The following is a 19,418-nucleotide window of genomic DNA, read 5'->3' as shown; positions in this document are numbered from 1 at the left end:
CAGTGGCGATTCTTCCCTACCAAAAATGCTGGCTCTTCTCTCTCAAAATTACTTGGTTTGACCTTATCTGATTGAAATTTTTATGTTTATTTTTTCATCAGCAGCCTGAAACTAGGCCTTCCCTTAAGGCAAGTCCTCCGTATTTCTACTCCTATACTCCACACTTTGGGCATCTTTTCTGTTGCTTGCCTAGATGGTGAGGCACTGAGGCAAGCACAGAAATAATCTGACATTTTCCTCTTTTGGGTTTGGCTTTTTCCAAAAATCGGAACAGATTATTTTCATTCTCACTCACAGAGATTCAGTAATCTCTTTTCCTGTTTGCCTTTCCTTGCTCCATTACCCTTCTGAGTCACTTGCACAAAATGAGCAGACTCCTGCAACACTGTAATAACTCTAGTAATAAAGGTTACGGGCTAAGTTTAATGCGGCCCCGGCACTTGAGCAGTAATGCTTATTTTTTCATTTACGAGTACATTACTACTAATGAGACTATCACACTAATAATACCTTTCAGCAGTGGTGTTCTTCTACAGAAAGAGTCCTGGGACTGTCGACTTTTCCCTCCAGGCTTGGCTGTGTCACAACAGAAAAGTTTCCGCGGTAGTATCGGTCCTAGAGGTGCCCGTACTAGCAAGTCTCTGATAAATCTCCATTCAGGGCTCTGCACACAGTAAGCGCTCAATAAATACGATTGATTGATTGATTCTCCTTCCCTAGCCCGAAGGCTACTGCGTGCGTCTCATCAGATGTAGCCCTGGCTTTGAGCACAACTCTCCAGAGCACAAGAAGGAGCCAGTTGAAGTTTAAAACCTTTTCCCTTTTCAAACCCCCAAATCACAACTGTTCCTCACCAATCCAAGACAGTGAAAGGTAAAGGGAAACCAGGAACAAGTGCTGGAAAGGAAAGTGCATTCCAGAATTGCTCTTCTGTGCTGGCGGATCAACTTAATTTTCCAAAGCATCCATGTCTCTGAGTACCTGAACAGGTAACAGCCCACTGCTGATGATTATCGCTTTTAGATACGAAAGGAAAGTCCCCTTCCAATGACTATTTTTTTTACTGAACCTACGACTTCTCTCTGGAAATGCAGACAGAGAAATGTTTATGACACGTGAAGAAAGGACATCTTTACTAGCCTTCTTTCTCATGTTAACTTTGAAAACTGACTTATGGAATCTGCACAAGTGCACAAGTGGAGGCTCATCAGAGACAATGGGAATAACTGAAAAGAAATGAATTAAACTGATTGATGAAAAAATTGTAAAAAAAAGGTGATATCGATAAATCAATCGTATTTATTGAGTGCTATAATAATAATGATGATGGCATTTATTAAGCACTTACTATGTGCAAAGCACTGTTCTAAGCACCGGGGAGGTTACAAGGTGATCAGGTTGTCCCACGGGGGGCTCACAGTCTTAATCCCCATTTTGGGAACTGAGGCACAGAGAAGTGAAGTGACTTGCCCAAAGCCACCCAGCTGACAACTGGCGGAGCCGGGATTTGAACCCGTGACTTCTGACTCCGAAGCCCGGGCTCTTTCCACTGAGCCACGCTGCTTCTCTAATAAGAAGTTAGAGAAGTTAGAAGTGCAGAGCACTTTACTAAGCGCTTGGGAGGGGACAATTCAACAGAATTAGCAGACAGGTTCCCTGCCCATAACAAGCCTACAGATTTTTAAACCAAGCCTAGGACTGAGGTCAATATTTGGTAAATTGTAGATTTATCTCCCTTTGCCATTCATAATGTCCTTCGCTTTTCCATTTGGCCACACGCTTTGGGCCTGGAGGTGAAGCAAAATCTCTCCGTAGGGACCGACTCCGGCCCAAGACTTACACACGGAGTGATTTGGGATCTGCTGGAGGTCGAGGCAGGAGGAGGAAGGGCAGAGTACGGAGCTTAGTACAGTGCGCTGCACGTAGTAAACGCTCAATAAATGTGCCTGAATGAGTGAACGAAGGGCATCATTTCCACGGGCCTTTCTATTCAAGACAATCCAAACCGAAATGTAATATGGGGGGACGGTGTGGCAACAGGGGTGTCCGGTGGCAAAATTACCCCTCCCCTTCGTCGGTCCAACCCATTTAAGACTGCCCGCTGGCAATTTTGATAACAATAATGGCATTTATTAAGTGCTTACTATGTGCAAAGCACTGTTCTAAGCACTGGGGGGGGGATACAAGTGTGATCAGGTTGTCCTATGGAGGACTCACGGTCTTAATCCCCATTTTGCAGATGAGGTAACTGAGGCCCAGAGAAGTGAAGTGACTTGCCCAAAGTCACACGGCTGACTATTGGCGGAGGCGGGATTTGAACCCATGACCTCTGACTCCAAAACCCGGGCTCTTTCCACTGAGCCACGCTGCTTCTCTTATGATGCAATTGAAACATTATTTGAAATCCATGAGTCGGATTATGGGGCGCTACCAGTAACAGACCAAATCCAAACCAATTACTTGACTTCTTTGTGCCTCAGTTATCTTATCTGCAAAATGGGGGTGAAGACTGTGAGCCCCATGTGGGACAACCTGATAATCTTGTATCTACCCCAGTGCTTGGCACATAGTAAGCGCCTCAGTGGAAAGAGCCCGGGCTTGGGAGTCGGAGGTCACGGGTTCAAATCCCGGCTCTGCCAACTGTCAGCTGTGTGGCTCTGGGCAAGTCACTTCACGCCTCTGGGCCTCAGTTACCTCATCTGTAAAATGGGGATTGACTGTGAGCCCCCCGTGGGACAACCTGATCACCTTGTAACCTCCCCAGCGCTTAGAACAGTGCTTTGCACATAGTAAGCGCTTAATAAATGCCATCATTCTTCTTATTATTATTATTATTAACAGATACCATCATTATTATTATTAATTTGGGGGCGTGGGTTAATTTAAGGACAACCCCCCCCCCCCCACCCGGTCCTTTCCTGGAGAATCCAACAGCCCAAGGTGGCTCCGGGGACAGAGAACTTGGAAGTGGGAAAGTGGATTTCATTCATTCATTCATTCATTCATTCAATGGTATTCACTGGGCGCTTACTGTGTGCAGAGCACTGTACTGAGCGCTTGGAAAGTACAAGGTGGCAACAGATAGAGACGGTCGCTATTCAACAACGGGCTCCCAGTGTAGAAGGCAACACAACAAAACAAGTAGACAGGTGTCGATACCATCTGAATACCTGGGGCGGAATAGAACGAGGGCATCGGTTAAGCGCTTACTATGTGCCAAGCACTGTTCTGAGCACCGCGTGACTTCTGTTCTCCGGAATAGCTGGGCCGAAGGGGGCATCTTCCGAACAGAGGATGAAGCTGCAAGCAGGGCGGCGGCCCAACAGGCTATTTTGGGGAGGGTTAAGGTGCCACTTTGAATGCCACGGGGCAGGTCTCTGCTCATTCATTCATGCAATCGTATTTATTGAGCGCTTACTGGGTGCAGAGCACTGTACTAAGCGCTTGGGAAGTACAAGTGGGCAACACAGAGAGACGGTCCCTACCCAACAACGGGCTCCCAGTCTAGAAAGGGGAGACAGACAGCAAAACAAAACAAGTAGACAGGCGTCGCTTAGTCCAGTGCTCTGCGCACAGTAAGCGCTCAATAAATACGATTGATTGATTGATTGAACAAATACCATCATTATTATTATTATCTCTGAGCCTCAGTTCCCTCATCTGTAAAATGGGGATGAAGCCTGTGAGCCCCACGTGGGACAACTTGATCACCTTGCATCCCCCTCAGCGCTTAGAACAGTGCTTTGCACATATTCATTCATTCGTTCAATCGCATTTATTGAGCGCTCACTGTGTGCAGAGCACTGTACTAAGCGCTTGGGAAGGACAAGTTGGCAACATAGTAAGAGCTTAACAAATACCATCGTTATTATTATCTCTAAGCCTCAGTTACCTCATCTGTAAAATGGGGATTAAGACTGTGAGCCCCACGTGGGACAACCTGATCACCTTGTATCCCCCTCTGCGCTTAGAACAGTGCTTTGCACATATTCATTCATTCAATCGTATTTATTGAGCGCTTACTGTGTGCAGTGCACTGTACTAAGCACTTGGGAAGTACAAGTTGGCAACATAGTAAGCGCTTAACAAATACCATCATCATTATTATTATTATTATTATTATTATTATTATTATTATTATTATTATTATTACCTCTAAGCCTCAGTTACCTCATCTGTAAAATGGGGATTAAGACTGTGAGCCCCGCATGGGACAACCTGATCACCTTGCATCCCCCTCAGCGCTTAGCAAATACCATCATCATTATTATTATTATATGAGCCTCAGTTTTCTCATCTGTAAAATGGGGATGAAGACTGTGAGCCCCACATGGGACAATTTGATCACCTTGCATCCCCCTCAGCGCTTAACAAATACCATCATTCATTATTATTACCATCTCTGAGCCTCAGTTCCCTCACCTGTAAAATGGGGATGGAGACTGTGAGCCCCAACGTGGGACAACTTGATCACCTTGCATCCCCCTCAGCACTTAACAAATACCATCATTATTATTATTATCTCTGAACCTCAGTTCCCTCATCTGTAAAATGGGGATGAAGCCTGTGAGCCCCACATGGGACAACCTGATCACCTTGCATCTCCCTCAGCGCTTAACAAATACCATCATCATTATTATTATTATATGAACCTCAGTTTTCTCATCTGTAAAATGGGGATGAAGACTGTGAACCCCACGTGGGACAACCTGATCACCTTGCATCCCCCTCGGCTATTAACAAACACCATCATTATTATCTCTGAGCCTCAGTTTTCTCATCTGTAAAATGGGGATGAAGCCTGCGAGCCCCACGTGGGACAACCTGATCACCTTGCATCCCCCTCAGCGCTTAACAAACACCATCATTACTATCATTATTATCTCTGAGCCTCAGTTCCCTCATCTGTAAAATGGGGATGAAGACTGTGAGCCCCACGTGGGACAACCTGATCACCTTGCATCCCCCTCGGCGCTTAACAAATACCATCATTATTATTATTATTATCTCTGAGCCTCAGTTCCCTCATCTGTAAAATGGGGATGAAGCCTGTGAGCCCCACGTGGGACAACTTGATCACCTTGCATCCCCCTCAGCGCTTAGAACAGTGCTTTGCACATATTCATTCATTCATTCAATCGTATTTATTGAGCGCTTACTGTGTGCAGAGCACTGTACTAAGCGCCTGGGAAGGACAAGTTGGCCACATAGTAAGCGCTTAACAAATACCATCATTATTATTATTATTATTATTATCTCTGAGCCTCAGTTCCCTCACCTGTAAAATGGGGATGAAGCCTGTGAGCCCCACGTGGGACAACCTGATCACCTTGCATCCCCCTCAGCGCTTAACAAATACCATCAACATTATTATTATTATTATCTCTGAGCCTCAGTTCCCTCATCCGTAAAATGGGGATGAAGACTGTGAGCCCCACGTGGGACAACCTGATCACCTTGCATCTCCCTCAGCGCTTAACAAACACCACCATTATTATCATTATTATCTCGGAGCCTCAGTTCCCTCACCTGTAAAATGGGGATGAAGCCTGTGAGCCCCACGTGGGACAACCTGATCACCTTGCATCCCCCTCAGCGCTTAGAACATTGCTTTGCACATATTCATTCATTCATTCAATCGTATTTATTGAGCGCTTACTTTGTGCAGAGCACTGTACTAAGCCCTTGGGAAGTACAAGCTGGCAACATAGTAAGCGCTTAAATACCATTATTATTATTATTATTATTATTATTATCTCTGAGCCTCAGTTCCCTCGTCTGTAAAATGGGGATGAAGCCTGTGAGCCCCACGTGGGACAACCTGATCACCTTGCATCCCCCTCAGCGCTTAACAAATACCACCATTATTATTATTATTATCTGTGAGCCTCAGTTCCCTCACCTGTAAAATGGGGATGAAGACGGGGAGCCCCACGTGGGACAACCTGATCACCTTGCATCCCCCTCAGCGCTTAACAAATACCAGCATTATTATCATTATTATCTCTGGGCCTCAGTTCCCTCATCTGTAAAATGGGGATTAAGACTGTGAGCCCCACGTGGGACAACCTGATCACCTTGCATCCCCCTCAGCGCTTAACAGACACCATCATTATTATCATTATTATCTCTGAGCCTCAGTTCCCTCATCTGTAAAATGGGGATGAAGACTGCGAGCCCCACGTGGGACAACCTGATCACCTTGCATCCCCCTCAGCGCTTAACAAATACCATCATCATTATTATTATTATTATTATCTCTGAGCCTCAGTTCCCTCATCTGTAAAATGGGGATGAAGACTGTGAGCCCCACGTAGGACAACCTGATCACCTTGCATCCCCCTCAGCGCTTAACAAATACCATCATTATTATCTGTGAGCCTCAGTTTTCTCACCTGTAAAATGGGGATGAAGACTGTGAGCCCACGTGGGACAACCTGATCACCTTGCATCCCCCTCAGCGCTTAACAAATACCATCATCATTATTATTATCTCTGAGCCTCAGTTTTCTCATCTGTAAAATGGGGATGAAGACTGTGCGCCCCACGTGGGACAACCTGATCACCTTGCATCCCCCTCAGCACTTAGAACAGTGCTTTGCGCATATTCATTCATTCGATCGTATTTATTGATCGCTTACTGTGTGCAGAGCACTGTACTAAGCGCTTGGGAAGTACAAGTTGGCAACATAATAAGCGCTTAACAAATATCATCATCATCATTATTATTATTATTATCTCTGAGCCTCAGTTCCCTCACCTGTAAAATGGGGATGAAGCCTGCGAGCCCCACGTGGGACAACCTGATCACCTTGCATCCCCCTCAGCGCTTAACAAATACCATCAACATTATTATTATTATTATCTCTGAGCCTCAGTTCCCTCATCCGTAAAATGGGGATGAAGCCTGTGAGCCCCACGTGGGACAACCTGATCACCTTGCATCCCCCTCAGCGCTCAGGACACAGTGCTTTGCACATATTCATTCATTCATTCAATCGTATTTATTGAGCGTTTACTGTGTGCAGAGCACTGTACTAAACGCTTGGGAAGTACAAGTTGGCAACATAGTAAGCGCTTAACAAGTATTATTATTATTATTATTATTATTATTATCTCTGAGCCTCAGTTCCCTCACCTGTAAAATGGGGATGAAGCCTGTGACCCACGTGGGACAACCTGATCGCCTTGCATCCCCCTCAGCACTTAACAAATACCATCATTATTATTATCTGTGAGCCTCAGTTTTCTCATCTGTAAAATGGGGATGAAGCCTGTGAGCCCCACATGGGACAACCTGATCACCTTGCATCCCCCTCAGCGCTTAACAAATACCATCATCATTATTATTATTATCATCATCTCTGGGCCTCAGTTCTCTCACCTGTAAAATGGGGACGAAGCCTGTGAGCCCCACGTGGGACTGCCTGATCACCTTGCATCCCCCTCAGCTCTTAACAAATACCATCATTTATTATTATTATCATCTCTGAGCCTCAGTTCCCTCATCTGTAAAATGGGGATGACGACTGTGAGCCCCACGTGGGACAACGTGATCACCTTGCATCCCCCTCAGCGCTTAACAAATACCATCATCATTATTATCAGCATGAGAAGCAGCGTGGCTCAGTGGAAAGAGCCCGGTCTTTGGAGTCAGAGGGGATGGGTTCAAATCCCGGCTCCGCCACTTAGCTGTGTGACTTTGGGCAAGTTACTTCACTTCTCTGTGCCTCAGTTCCCTCATCTGTAAAATGGGGATTAAGTCTGTGAGCCCCACGTGGGACAACCTAATCACTGTGTATCCTCCCCAGTGCTTAGAACAGTGCTTTGCACATAGTAAGTGCTTAATAAATGCCATTATTATTATTATTATTATCTCTGAGCCTCAGTTCCCTCATCTGTAAAATGGGGATGAAGTATTATATGAGCCTCAGTTCTCTCATCTGTAAAACGGGGATGAAGACTGTGAACCCCGCGTGGGACAACCTGATCGCCTTGCATCCCCCTCAGCGCTTAACAAATACCATCATCATTATTATTATCTCTGGGCCTCAGTTCTCTCATCTGTAAAATGGGGATGAAGACTGCGAGCCCCACGTGGGACAACCTGATCACCTTGCATCTCCCTCAGCGCTTAACAAATACCATCATTTATTATTATTATTATTATCTCTGAACCTCAGTTCTCTCATCTGTAAAATGGGGATGAAGCCTGTGAGCCCCACGTGGGACAACCTGATCACCTTGCATCCCCCTCAGCGCTTAACAAACACCACCATTATTATTATTATTATCTGTAAGCCTCAGTTTTCTCATCTGTAAAATGGGGATGAAGCCTGCGAGCCCCACGTGGGACAACCTGATCACCTTGCATCCCCCTCAGCGCTTAACAAACACCATCATCATTATCATTATTATCTCTGAGCCTCAGTTCCCTCATCTGTAAAATGGGGATGAAGCCTGGGAGCCCCACGTGGGACAACCTGATCACCTTGCATCTCCCTCAGCGCTTAACAAATACCGTCATCATTGTTATTATTATATGAGCCTCAGTTTTCTCATCTGTAAAATGGGGATGAAGACTGTGAGCCCCACGTGGGACAACCTGATCACCTCGCATCCCCCCCAGCGCTTAACAAATACCATCATTATTATCTGTGAGCCTCAGTTTTCTCATCTGTAAAATGGGGATGAAGCCTGGGAGCCCCACGTGGGACAACCTGATCACCTTGCATCCCCCTCAGCGCTTAACAAACACCACCATCATTATCATTATTATCTCTGAGCCTCAGTTCTCTCATCTGTAAAATGGGGATGAAGACTGTGAGCCCCACGTGGGACAACTGGATCACCTTGCATCCCCCTCAGCGCTTAACAAACACCACCACTATTATCATTATTATCTCGGAGCCTCAGTTCCCTCATCCGTAAAATGGGGATGAAGCCTGGGAGCCCCACGTGGGACCCCTTGATCACCTTGCATCTCCCTCAGCGCTTAACAAACACCACCATTATTATCATTATTATCTCTGAGCCTCAGTTCCCTCACCTGTAAAATGGGGATGAAGCCTGCGAGCCCCACGTGGGACAACCTGATCACCTTGCATCTCCCTCAGCGCTTAACAAATACCGTCATCATTGTTATTATTATATGAGCCTCAGTTTTCTCATCTGTAAAATGGGGATGAAGACTGTGCGCCCCACGTGGGACAACCTGATCACCTTGCATCCCCCTCAGCGCTTAACAAATACCATCATTATTATTATTATTATTATCTCTGAGCCTCAGTTCCCTCACCTGTAAAATGGGGATGAAGACTGCGAGCCCCACGTGGGACAACCTGATCACCTTGCATCCCTCTCAGCGCTTAACAAATACCATCATTTATTATTATTATCATCTCTGAGCGTCAGTTCCCTCACCTGTAAAATGGGGATGAAGCCTGTGAGCCCCACATGGGACAACCTGATCACCTTGCATCCCCCTCAGCGCTTAACAAATACCATCATTATTATCTGTGAGCCTCAGTTTTCTCATCTGTAAAATGGGGATGAAGCCTGTGAGCCCACGTGGGACACCTTGATCACCTTGCATCCCCCTCAGCGCTTAACACCATCATCACTATCATTATTATTATTATTATCTGTGAGCCTCAGTTCTCTCATCTGTAAAATGGGGATGAAGACTGCGAGCCCCACGTGGGACAACCTGATCGCCTCGCATCCCCCTCAGCGCTTAACAAACACCATCATTATTATCTGTGAGCCTCAGTTTTCTCATCTGTAATATGGGGATGAAGCCTGGGAGCCCCACGTGGGACAACCTGATCACCTCGCATCCCCCTCAGCGCTTAACAAATACCATCATTATTATCTGTGAGCCTCAGTTTTCTCACCTGTAAAATGGGGATGAAGCCTGCGAGCCCCACGTGGGACAGCCTGATCACCTTGCATCCCCCTCAGCGCTTAACAAACACCACCATCATTATCATTATTATCTCTGGGCCTCAGTTCCCTCATCTGTAAAATGGGGATGAAGCCTGCGAGCCCCACGTGGGACAACCTGATCACCTCGCATCCCCCTCAGCGCTTAACAAATACCATCATCATTATTATTATTACCTCTGAGCCTCAGTTCCCTCATCTGTAAAATGGGGATGAAGCCTGTGAGCCCCACGTGGGACAACCTCATCACCTCGCATCCCCCTCAGCGCTTAACAAATACCACCCTTATCATTATTATTATTATATGAGCCTCAGTTTTCTCATCCGTAAAATGGGGATGAAACCTGGGCGCTCAGCGCAGGGCTGCGCACACAGTAGGCGCTCAGGCCGACGCCGTGGTGATCACGGCTCCAAGCTGGGTAAAACGCCCCCCCCCCCCCCCCCCCCCTTTTACCTCGAACCGCGCGAAGCTGGAGCTCTTGGAGCGCGATTTCCCGCGGAGGTAGGCGGAGAACAACCTCCGCACCGTGAACTTCTTCGTGCCCGCTTCCATGGCGGGCCCGGGGGCTCGGGGGACGCATGGGGGGCGGGAGGAGGAGGAGGAAGAAGAGGAAGAGGAGGAAGAAGAAGAGGAGAAGGAGGAGGAGCGGTCGCGGAGCCCCCGCCGCCCCCCGGGGCTCGCCCGACTCCCGGCGTTTCCATCGCGGAGCGGCCGCACGGCTCCCGGCCCCGCCCACTCCCCGCCCCCCGGCCAATCCGGGGCCGCGCCCGCCGCCTGCATAATGAGCTCGGACTCAGGCCCCGCCCCCCGGCCAATCCGGGGCCGCGCCCGCCGCCTGCATAATGAGCTCGGACTCAGGCCCCGCCCCCCGGCCAATCCGGGGTCGCGCCCGCCGCATGCATAATGAGGTCGGACGCAGGCCCCGCCCCCCGGCCCATCCAGGGCCGCGCCCGCAGCCTGCATAATGAGCTCGGACTGAGGCTCCACCCCCGTCCCCGCCCGCCGGCCAATCCAGGGCCGCGCCCGCCGCATGCCTAATGAGGTACGGACTCAGGCCCCGCCCCCCGGCCAATCCAGGGCCGCGCTCACCGCGTGCATAATGAGCTCGGACTCAGGCCCCGCCCCCGGCCAATCCAGGGCCGCGCCCGCCGCCTGCATAATGAGCTCGGATTGAGGCTCCGCCCCTGTCCGCCGCGTGCATCATGAGTTCGGACGCAGGCTCCGCCCCCGTCCCCGCCCGCCCGCCAATCCGGGGCCCCGGTCGCCGCGTACATAATGAGCTCGGACTCAAGCCCCGCCCCCCGGCCGGTCCAGGGCCGCGACCGCCGCGTGCATAATGAGCTCGGACGCAGGCCACGCCCCCCGGCCACGCCCCCCGGCCAATCCGGGGCCGCGCCCGCAGCCTGCGTAATGAGCTCGGACTGAGGCTCCACCCCCGTCCCCGCCCGCCGGCCAATCCAGGGCCGCGCCCGCCGCATGCCTAATGAGGTACGGACTCAGGCCCCGCCCCCCGATCAATCCAGGGCCGCGCTCGCCGCGTGCATAATGAGCTCGAACTCAGGCCACGCCCCCGGCCGATCCAGGGCCGCGCCCTCCGCGTGCCTATTGAGCTCGGACGGAGGCCCCGCCCCTGCCTCCGCCCCCCGGCCAATCCGGGGCCGCGCCCGCCGCGTGCATAATGAGCTCGGACTCAGGCCACGCCCCCCGGCCAATCCAGGGCCGCGCCCTCCGCGTGCATAATGAGGTCTGAATCAGGCCACGCCCCCGGCCAATCCAGGGCCAAGCCACCGCCTGCATAATGAGCTCGGACTGAGGCTCCGCCCCCGTCCCCGCTCGCCGGCCAATCTGGGGCCGTGCCCGCCGCCTGCATAATGAGCTCCGACTCAGGCCACGCCCCCGGCCCCGCCCGACGGCCAATCCAGGGCCGCGCCGCCGCATGCATAATGAGCTCGGACGCAGGCCCCGCCCCCGGCCCCACCCGCCCGCCAATCCAGGGCCGCGCTCGCCGCGTGCATAATGATGAGCTCGAACGCAGGCTCCGCCCCTGTCCCCGCCCGCCGCGTGCATAATGAGCTAGGACGCAGGCCCCGCCCCCGTCCCCTGGCCAATCCAGGGCCGCGCCCTCCTTGTGCATAATGACTCGGACTCAGGCCCCGCCCCCCGGCCAATCCAGGGCCGCGCTCGCCGCGTGCATAATGAGCTCGGATTGAGGCTCCGCCCCCGTCCCCGCCTCCCGGCCAATCCAGGGCCGCGCCCGCCGCCTGCATAATTAACACGGACTCAGGCCACGCCCCCGGCCAATCCGGGGCCAAGCCGCCGCCGGCATAATGAGCTCGGACTAAGGCTCCGCCCCCGTCCCCGCCCGCCAATCCAGGGCCGCGCTCACCGCGTGCATAATGAGCTCGGACTGAGGCTCCGCCCCCGTCCCCGCCCGCCGGCCAATCCAGGGCCCCGCTCGCCGCCTGCATAATGAGCTCGGACTCAGGCCACGCCACCCGGCCGATCCAGGGCCGCGCCCGCCGCCTGCATAATGAGTTCGGACTCAGGCCACGCCCCCCGGCCAATCCAGGGCCGCGCCCACTGCCTGCCTAATGAGCTCGGATTGAGGCTCCGCCCCCGTCCCCGCCCGCCGGCCAATCCAGGGCCGCGCCCGCCGCCTACATAATGAGCTCGGACTCAGGCCACGCCCGCCAATCCAGGGCCGCGCCCGCCGCCTGCATAATGAGCTCGGACTGAGGCTCCGCCCCCGTCCCCGCCCGCCGGCCAATCCGGGGCCGCGCCCGCCGCCTGCATAATGACTTCGGACTCAGGCCACGCCCCCGGACAATCCAGGGCCGCGCCCGCCGCGTGCCTAATGAGCTCAGACGCAGGCCCCGCCCCCGCCCCCCGGCTAATCCAGGGCCGCGCCCGCCGCGTGCCTAATGAGCTCGGACTCAGGCCCCGCCCACTCCCCGCCCGCCGGCCAATCCGGGGCCGCGGCGCCGCCTGCATAATGAGCTCGGACGCAGGCCCCGCCCCCGCCCGCCCGCCCGCCAATCCGGGGCCGCGCCCGCCGCGTGCCTAGGGAGCGTGCGCGGAGGCTCCGTCCCTGTCCCCGCCCGCCGGTGAGGGGAGCAGTGGGGCAGTGTGAGGGGAGCAGTGAGGCAGTGTGAGGGGAGCAGTGAGGCAGTGCGAGGGGAGCAGTGGAGCGGGGCGCAGGCAGTGTGAGGGGAGCAGTGTGAGGGGAGTAGTGGGGCAGTGTGAGGGGAGCAGTGCAGCGGGGCGCGAGCAGTGTGAGGGGAGCAGCGGAGCAGTGTGAGGGGAGCAGTGGAGTGGGGCGCGGGCAGTGTGAGGGGCAGTGTGAGGGGAGCAGTAGGGCAGTGTGAGGGGAGCAGTGGAGCGGGGCGCGGGCAGTGTGAGGGGAGCAATGAGGCAGTGTGAGGGGAGCAGTGGAGCGGGGCGCGGGTAGTGTGAAGGGAGCAGTGCAGCGGGGCGCGGGCAGTGTGAGGGGAGCAGTGGAGCGGGGCGCGGGCAGTGTGAGGGGAGCAGTGCAGCGGGGCGCGGGCAGTGTGAGGGGAGCAGTGGAGCAGGGCACTGGCAGTGTGAGGGGAGCAGCGGGATGTGGACAGTGTGAGGGGAGCAGTGCAGCGGGGCGCGGGCAGTGTGAGGGGAGCAGTGCAGCGGGGCGCGGGCAGTGTGAGGGGAGCAGCGGAGCAGGACATGGGCAGTGTGAGGGGAGCACTAGGGCACAGGCAGTGTTGGGGGGGAGCAGCGGGGTGGGGTGCTGGCAGTGTGAGGGGAGCAGTGAGGCAGTGTGAGGGGAGCAGTGGAGCGGGGCGCGGGCAGTGTGAGGGGAGCCCCGGGGCGCAGGCGGTGGGGGGGGGCAGCGAGGCGGGGTGTTGGCAGTGTGAGGGGAGCGGCAGGACGTGGGCAGTGTGAGGGGAGCAGTGTAGCGGGGCACTGGCAGTGTGAGGGGAGCGGCAGGACGTGGGCAGTGTGAGGGGAGCAGCAGGACGTGGGCAGTGTGAGGGGAGCGGCGGGACATGGGCAGTGTGAGGGGAGCGGCGGGACATGGGCAGTGTTGGGGGAGCGGCGGGACATGGGCAGTGTGAGGGGAGCGGCGGGACATGGGCAGTGTGAGGGGAGCGGCGGGACATGGGCAGTGTGAGGGGAGCGGCGGGACATGGGCAGTGTGAGGGGAGCGGCGGGACATGGGCAGTGTGAGGGGAGCAGTGGAACAGGGCACTGGCAGTGTGAGGGGAGCACTGGGGTGCAGGCAGTGTGGGGGGGAACAGCGAGGCGGGGTGTTGGCAGTGTTAGGGGAGCAGCAGGACGTGGGCAAGTGTGAGGGGAGCACCAGCTTGTGGGCAGTGTGAGGGGAGCAGCGGTGCGGGACACGGGCAGTGTGAGGGGAGCAGTGGGGTGGGGTGCTGGCAGTGGGAGGGGAGCAGCCGGATATACAAGTGCTGTGGGGAGGGGAAGGAGAGGGAAAAGGGGGCTCAGTCTGGGAAGGCCTCCTGGAGGAGGTGAGCTCTCAGTAGGGCCTTGAAGGGAGGAAGAGAGCCAGCTTGGCGGATGGGCGGAGGGAGGATGTGGGCCGGGGGTCGACGGCGGGACGGGCGAGAACGAGGCCCAGTGAGGAGGTTGGCGGCGGCAGAGGAGCGGAGGGTGCGGGCTGGGCTGGACAAGGACAGAAGGGAGGCGTGGTAGGAGGGGGCGAGGTGATAGGGCGTAAACTGCAGTTATTGGGGTTTTTGTAAAGTGGGTACTTTGTGTGCCAGGCGCTCCACTAAGCGCTGGGATGGGTACGGAACAAGCAGATAGGGGCCCTGGCCCACGTGGGGCTCACAGCCCAAGGGGAGGCAGTCGACCTCCAACCGTACAAATGAAGGCCCAGGAAAGATGCATGACTGGCCCAAGGTCACGCAGCAGGTAAGAGGCAGGGCTGGCTGGGATTTGCGCCCAGCTCTGCTACCCTCAGGACCCGTGATCACGTTCCCGGTCCAGACATTCCCAGGGACGGGCATGGGAGGGGGACCACGGGGTTCAAAAAGCGGCCTGTAGGAAGAGGAGATGCTGGGTCAGTTGGCATGGCGGTCTTCTGGCATTGCCGGCACTCAGCTCCTCTCCCCCACCTCTTTCTCTTCCTCAGTTCCAGGGTCTCCCAACACATCAGTGAATCAATCAATCAATCAGTCGTATTTATTGAGCGCTTACTGTGCTAAGCACTTGGGAGGTACAAGTTGGCAACGTATAGAGACGGTCCCTACCCAGCAGCGGGCTCACAGTCTAGGAGGGGGAGACAGAGAACAAAACCAAACATACCAACAAAATAAAATAAATAGAATAGATCATCAATCAATCGTATTTATTGAGCGCTTACTGTGTGCAGAGCACTGTACTAAGCGCTTGGGAGGTACAAGTTGGCAACATATAGAGACAGTCCCTACCCAACAGTGGGCTCACAGTCTAGAAGGGGGAGACAGAGAACAAAACCAAACTTACTAACAAAATAAAATAAATAGAATAGATACGTACAAGTAAAATAAATGAATAAATAGAGTAATAAATATGTACAAACATATATACATATATACAGGTGCTGAGGGGAAGGGAAGGAGGTAAGGCGGGGAGGATAGAGAGGGGGACAGGAAGGAGGGGGGCTCAGTCTGGGAATCAGGGGAGGATGGAGAGGGGGACAGGAAGGAGAGGGGCTCAGTCTGGGAATCAATCAATCAATCAATCAATTGCACTTATTGAGCACCCACTGTGTGCAGAGCACCGCACTAAGCGCTTGGGAAGCACAAGCTGGCAACATATAGAGACAGTCCCTACCCAACAGCGGGCTCACAGTCTTGAAGGGGGAGACAGAGAACAAAACCAAACCTACTACCAGAATAAAATAAATAGAATAGATATGTACAAGTAAAATAAATAGAGTAACAAATATGTATAACCATATATACAGGTGCTGAGGGGAAGGGAAGGAGGTAAGACAGGGAGGATGGAGAGGGGGACAGGAAGGAGGGGGCTCAGGCTGGGAAGGTCTCCTAACCTTGTAACCTCCCCAGCACAAGTAAAATAAATAGAGTAATAAATATGTACAAACATATGTACAGGTGCTGAGGTAGATATGTACAAGTAAAATAAATAGAGGAATAAATACGTACAAACATATATACGTATATACAGGTGCTGTGGGGAAGGGAAGGAGGGAAGGCGGGGAGGATGGAGAGGGGGACAGGAAGGAGGGGGCTCAGTCTGGGAAGGCCTCCTAACCTTGTAACCTCCCCAGCGCTTAGAACAGTGCTTTGCACATAGTAAGCGCTAAATAAAAGCCATCATTACTATTATTAGAGCAACTGGGGCCAGGCAGAAGGCGGGCTGGCCCCAGGGACCGAATTTGACTTTGCCAGAGCTGAGATCACAGTGCTGTCAACGTGGTGGCCGACTGCCTGAGCTGAGGGACGGGTAAAACGGGTCAGAAGCAGGGATGCCACTCAGCGGGAGAGGAGTGCCAGCTCAAAAATCAATCAATCAATCAATCGTATTTATTGAGCGCTTACTGTGTGCAGAGCACTGTACTTAGCGCTTGGGAAGTACAAGTTGGCAACATATAGAGACAGTCCCTACCCAACAGTGGGCTCACAGTCTAGAAGGGGGAGACAGAGAACAAAACCAAACATACTAACAAAATAAAATAAATAGAATAGATATGTACAAGTAAAATAAATAGAGTAATAAATATGTACAAACATATATACAGGTGCTGTGGGGAAGGGAAGGAAGTAAGATGGGAGGATGGAGGGGGGACGAGGGGGAGAGGAAGGAAGGGGCTCAGTCTGGGAAGGCCTCCTGGAGGAGGTGAGCTCTCAGCAGGGCCTTGAAGGGAGGAAGGGAGCTAGCTTGGCGGATGGGCAGAGGGAGGGCATTCCAGGCCCGGGGGACGAAAAACCCATGGTACTGGGAGAAGGCTGGCTAGCCAATGCGTCCAGGTGGACGAGAGTTTGCCCAAGGATCGGTATCAGGTAGCAATTTGATCAGCTCCAAATCCCAGCACTTAGTTCAGCTTGCAGAACCCCGAAAGTGCTTAAATAAATATTATCACGACCACTATCACGATTGTGGTAATCAATCAATTACTAATCAATCACGATTGATTGATTACTAGTGCAGGAAGTGGTGCACGGTTGCTGAGCCGCAGGCCAGTTGCAAAGTTACGTAGGGAATCAAGGAAACGTTCAACATTCCATAAATCTTGGAAGCCTCTTGTAGGACAAGCAGCGTGGCTCGGTGGAAAGAGCCCGGGCTTTGGAGTCAGAGGTCATGGGTTCGAATCCCGGCTCCACCACTTAGCTGTGTGACTTTGGGCGAGTCACTTCACTTCTCTTTGCCTCGGTTCCCTCATCTGCAAAATGGGGACTGAGACTGTGAGCCCCATGTGGGACAACCTGATAACCTTGTATACCATCATTATGTTATCTATATAATATAATCCTATCCAATATAATATAATATCTATCCAGCACTTAGCAACCTGATAACCTTGTATGCCATCATTATATTATCTACCCCAGCGCTTAGAACAGTGCTTAGCACATAGTAAGCACCTAACAAATACCATCATCATCATTATTATTATTAACACAGAAACCTCAAGCACCGTTAAGGCTTCCACAAGAAACTGGATTATTTTAAATACTAGGCTGATCAATCATTCATTCATTCAATCGTATTTATTGAGCGCTTACTGTGTGCAGAGCACTGTACTAAGCGCTCGGGAAGTCCAAGTTGGCAACATATAGAGACGGTCCCTACCCAACAGTGGGCTCACAGTGTAGAATCATTGAGTGCTAAGCACTGTATTCAATTTCTGTAACTGTCCCCGGGGAGCTTAAGTTGCAGTTGCGGACACAAAAATGCCTACAAATGAAGGAAGCGGAAGGAAGAACAAGTATATATCAGAGTAGTGCCACTCTGCTGGGGTGAAATAACCAGACCAATAATGGAATATAGAAATATGCAATGAAAATTGAAATTTGCTTATGGCTATAAGTAGCGAGGAGAGAAATAAAATCCTTTGGCAGGTTTATCTAAGGGGTTGTGAATGGATTGGGGAAAGCTTCCTGGAGGAGGTGGGGTTCAAGGCGAGCTATGAAGATAATGAGAGCTGCGGCCTGGGTGGATCTGTTATGTCGGGGGTGGAATTTTAGGCCGAGCAAGAGGTCCGAGATGAGAGCAAAGTGTAGTTGAAAGGTGAGCTTGAGAGGAGCATCATCATCATCATCATCAATCGTATTTATTGAGCGCTTACTATGTGCAGAGCACTGTACTAAGCGCTTGGGAAGTACAAATTGGCAACATACAGAGACAGTCCCTACCCAGCAGTGGGCTCACAGTCTAAAAGGGGGAGACAGAGAACAAAACCAAGCATACTAACAAAATAAAACAGAATAGATATGTACACGTAGAGTAAATAAATAAATAAATAAATAAACAGAAAGTGTGGCCCGGGTCCGAGTTAAAAACCCACTGGGTCCGAGTTAAAAACCCATTTGTTGCCAGCGGAATGATCTTTCCTGACCAAGCAATAAAAAAATCAATGGTATCTATTGAGCACTTACTACTATGTGCAGAGCACTGTACTAAGCGCTTGGGAAGTACAAATTGGCAACATATAGAGACGGTCCCTACCCAACAGTGGGCTCACAGTCTGAAAGGGGGAGACAGAGAACAAAACCAAGCATACTAACAAAATAAAATAAATAGAATAGACATGTACACGTAGAGTAAATAAATAAATAAATAGAAAGCGTGGCCCGGGTCTGAGTTAAAAACCCATTGGGTCCGAGTTAAAAACCCATTTGTTGCCAGCGGAATGATCTTTCCTGACCAAGCAATAAAAAAATCAATGGTATTTATTGAGCACTTACTACTATGTGCAGAACACTGTACTAAGCGCTTGGGAAGTACAAATTGGCAACATACAGAGACAGTCCCTACCCAACAGTGGGCTCACAGTCTAAAAGGGGGAGACAGAGAACAAAACCAAACATACTAACAAAATAAAATAGAATAGATATGTGCACGTAGAGTAAATAAATAAATAAATAAACAGAAAGCGTGGCCCGGGTCCGAGTTAAAAACCCACTGGGTCCGAGTTAAAAACCCATTTGTTGCCAGCGGAATGATCTTTCCTGACCAAGCAATAAAAAAATCAATGGTATTTATTGAGCACTTACTACTATGTGCAGAGCACTGTACTAAGTGCTTGGGAAGTACAAATTGGCAACATATAGAGACAGTCCCTACCCAACAGTGGGCTCACAGTCTGAAAGGGGGAGACAGAGAACAAAACCAAGCATACTAACAAAATAAAATAAATAGAATAGACATGTACACGTAGAGTAAATAAATAAATAAATAGAAAGCGTGGCCCGGGTCTGAGTTAAAAACCCATTGGGTCCGAGTTAAAAACCCATTTGTTGCCAGC

The 19,418-nt window shown here is 51.8% G+C and overlaps 1 protein-coding gene across 1 annotated transcript in view; it reads right to left on the bottom strand.

Moving 5' to 3' along the window:
• RPS6KA2 (ribosomal protein S6 kinase A2) overlaps positions 1-10,498 on the bottom strand; it is a 200,263-nt gene extending 189,765 nt beyond the window's left edge. The window contains exon 1 of the mRNA XM_038759371.1: positions 10,400-10,498. Coding sequence (XP_038615299.1) covers positions 10,400-10,498 — 99 coding nt within the window. The remainder of the gene's footprint in view (positions 1-10,399) is intronic.
• Between the last annotated feature and the right edge of the window lie 8,920 nt (positions 10,499-19,418).

Source organism: Tachyglossus aculeatus, chromosome 2, assembly GCF_015852505.1.
Source record: "Tachyglossus aculeatus isolate mTacAcu1 chromosome 2, mTacAcu1.pri, whole genome shotgun sequence".
NCBI classification, from domain to species: Eukaryota; Metazoa; Chordata; class Mammalia; order Monotremata; family Tachyglossidae; genus Tachyglossus; species Tachyglossus aculeatus.
The sequence above is the reverse complement of the archived record's forward strand: the minus strand, read 5'-3'. Positions and strand labels throughout refer to the sequence as shown.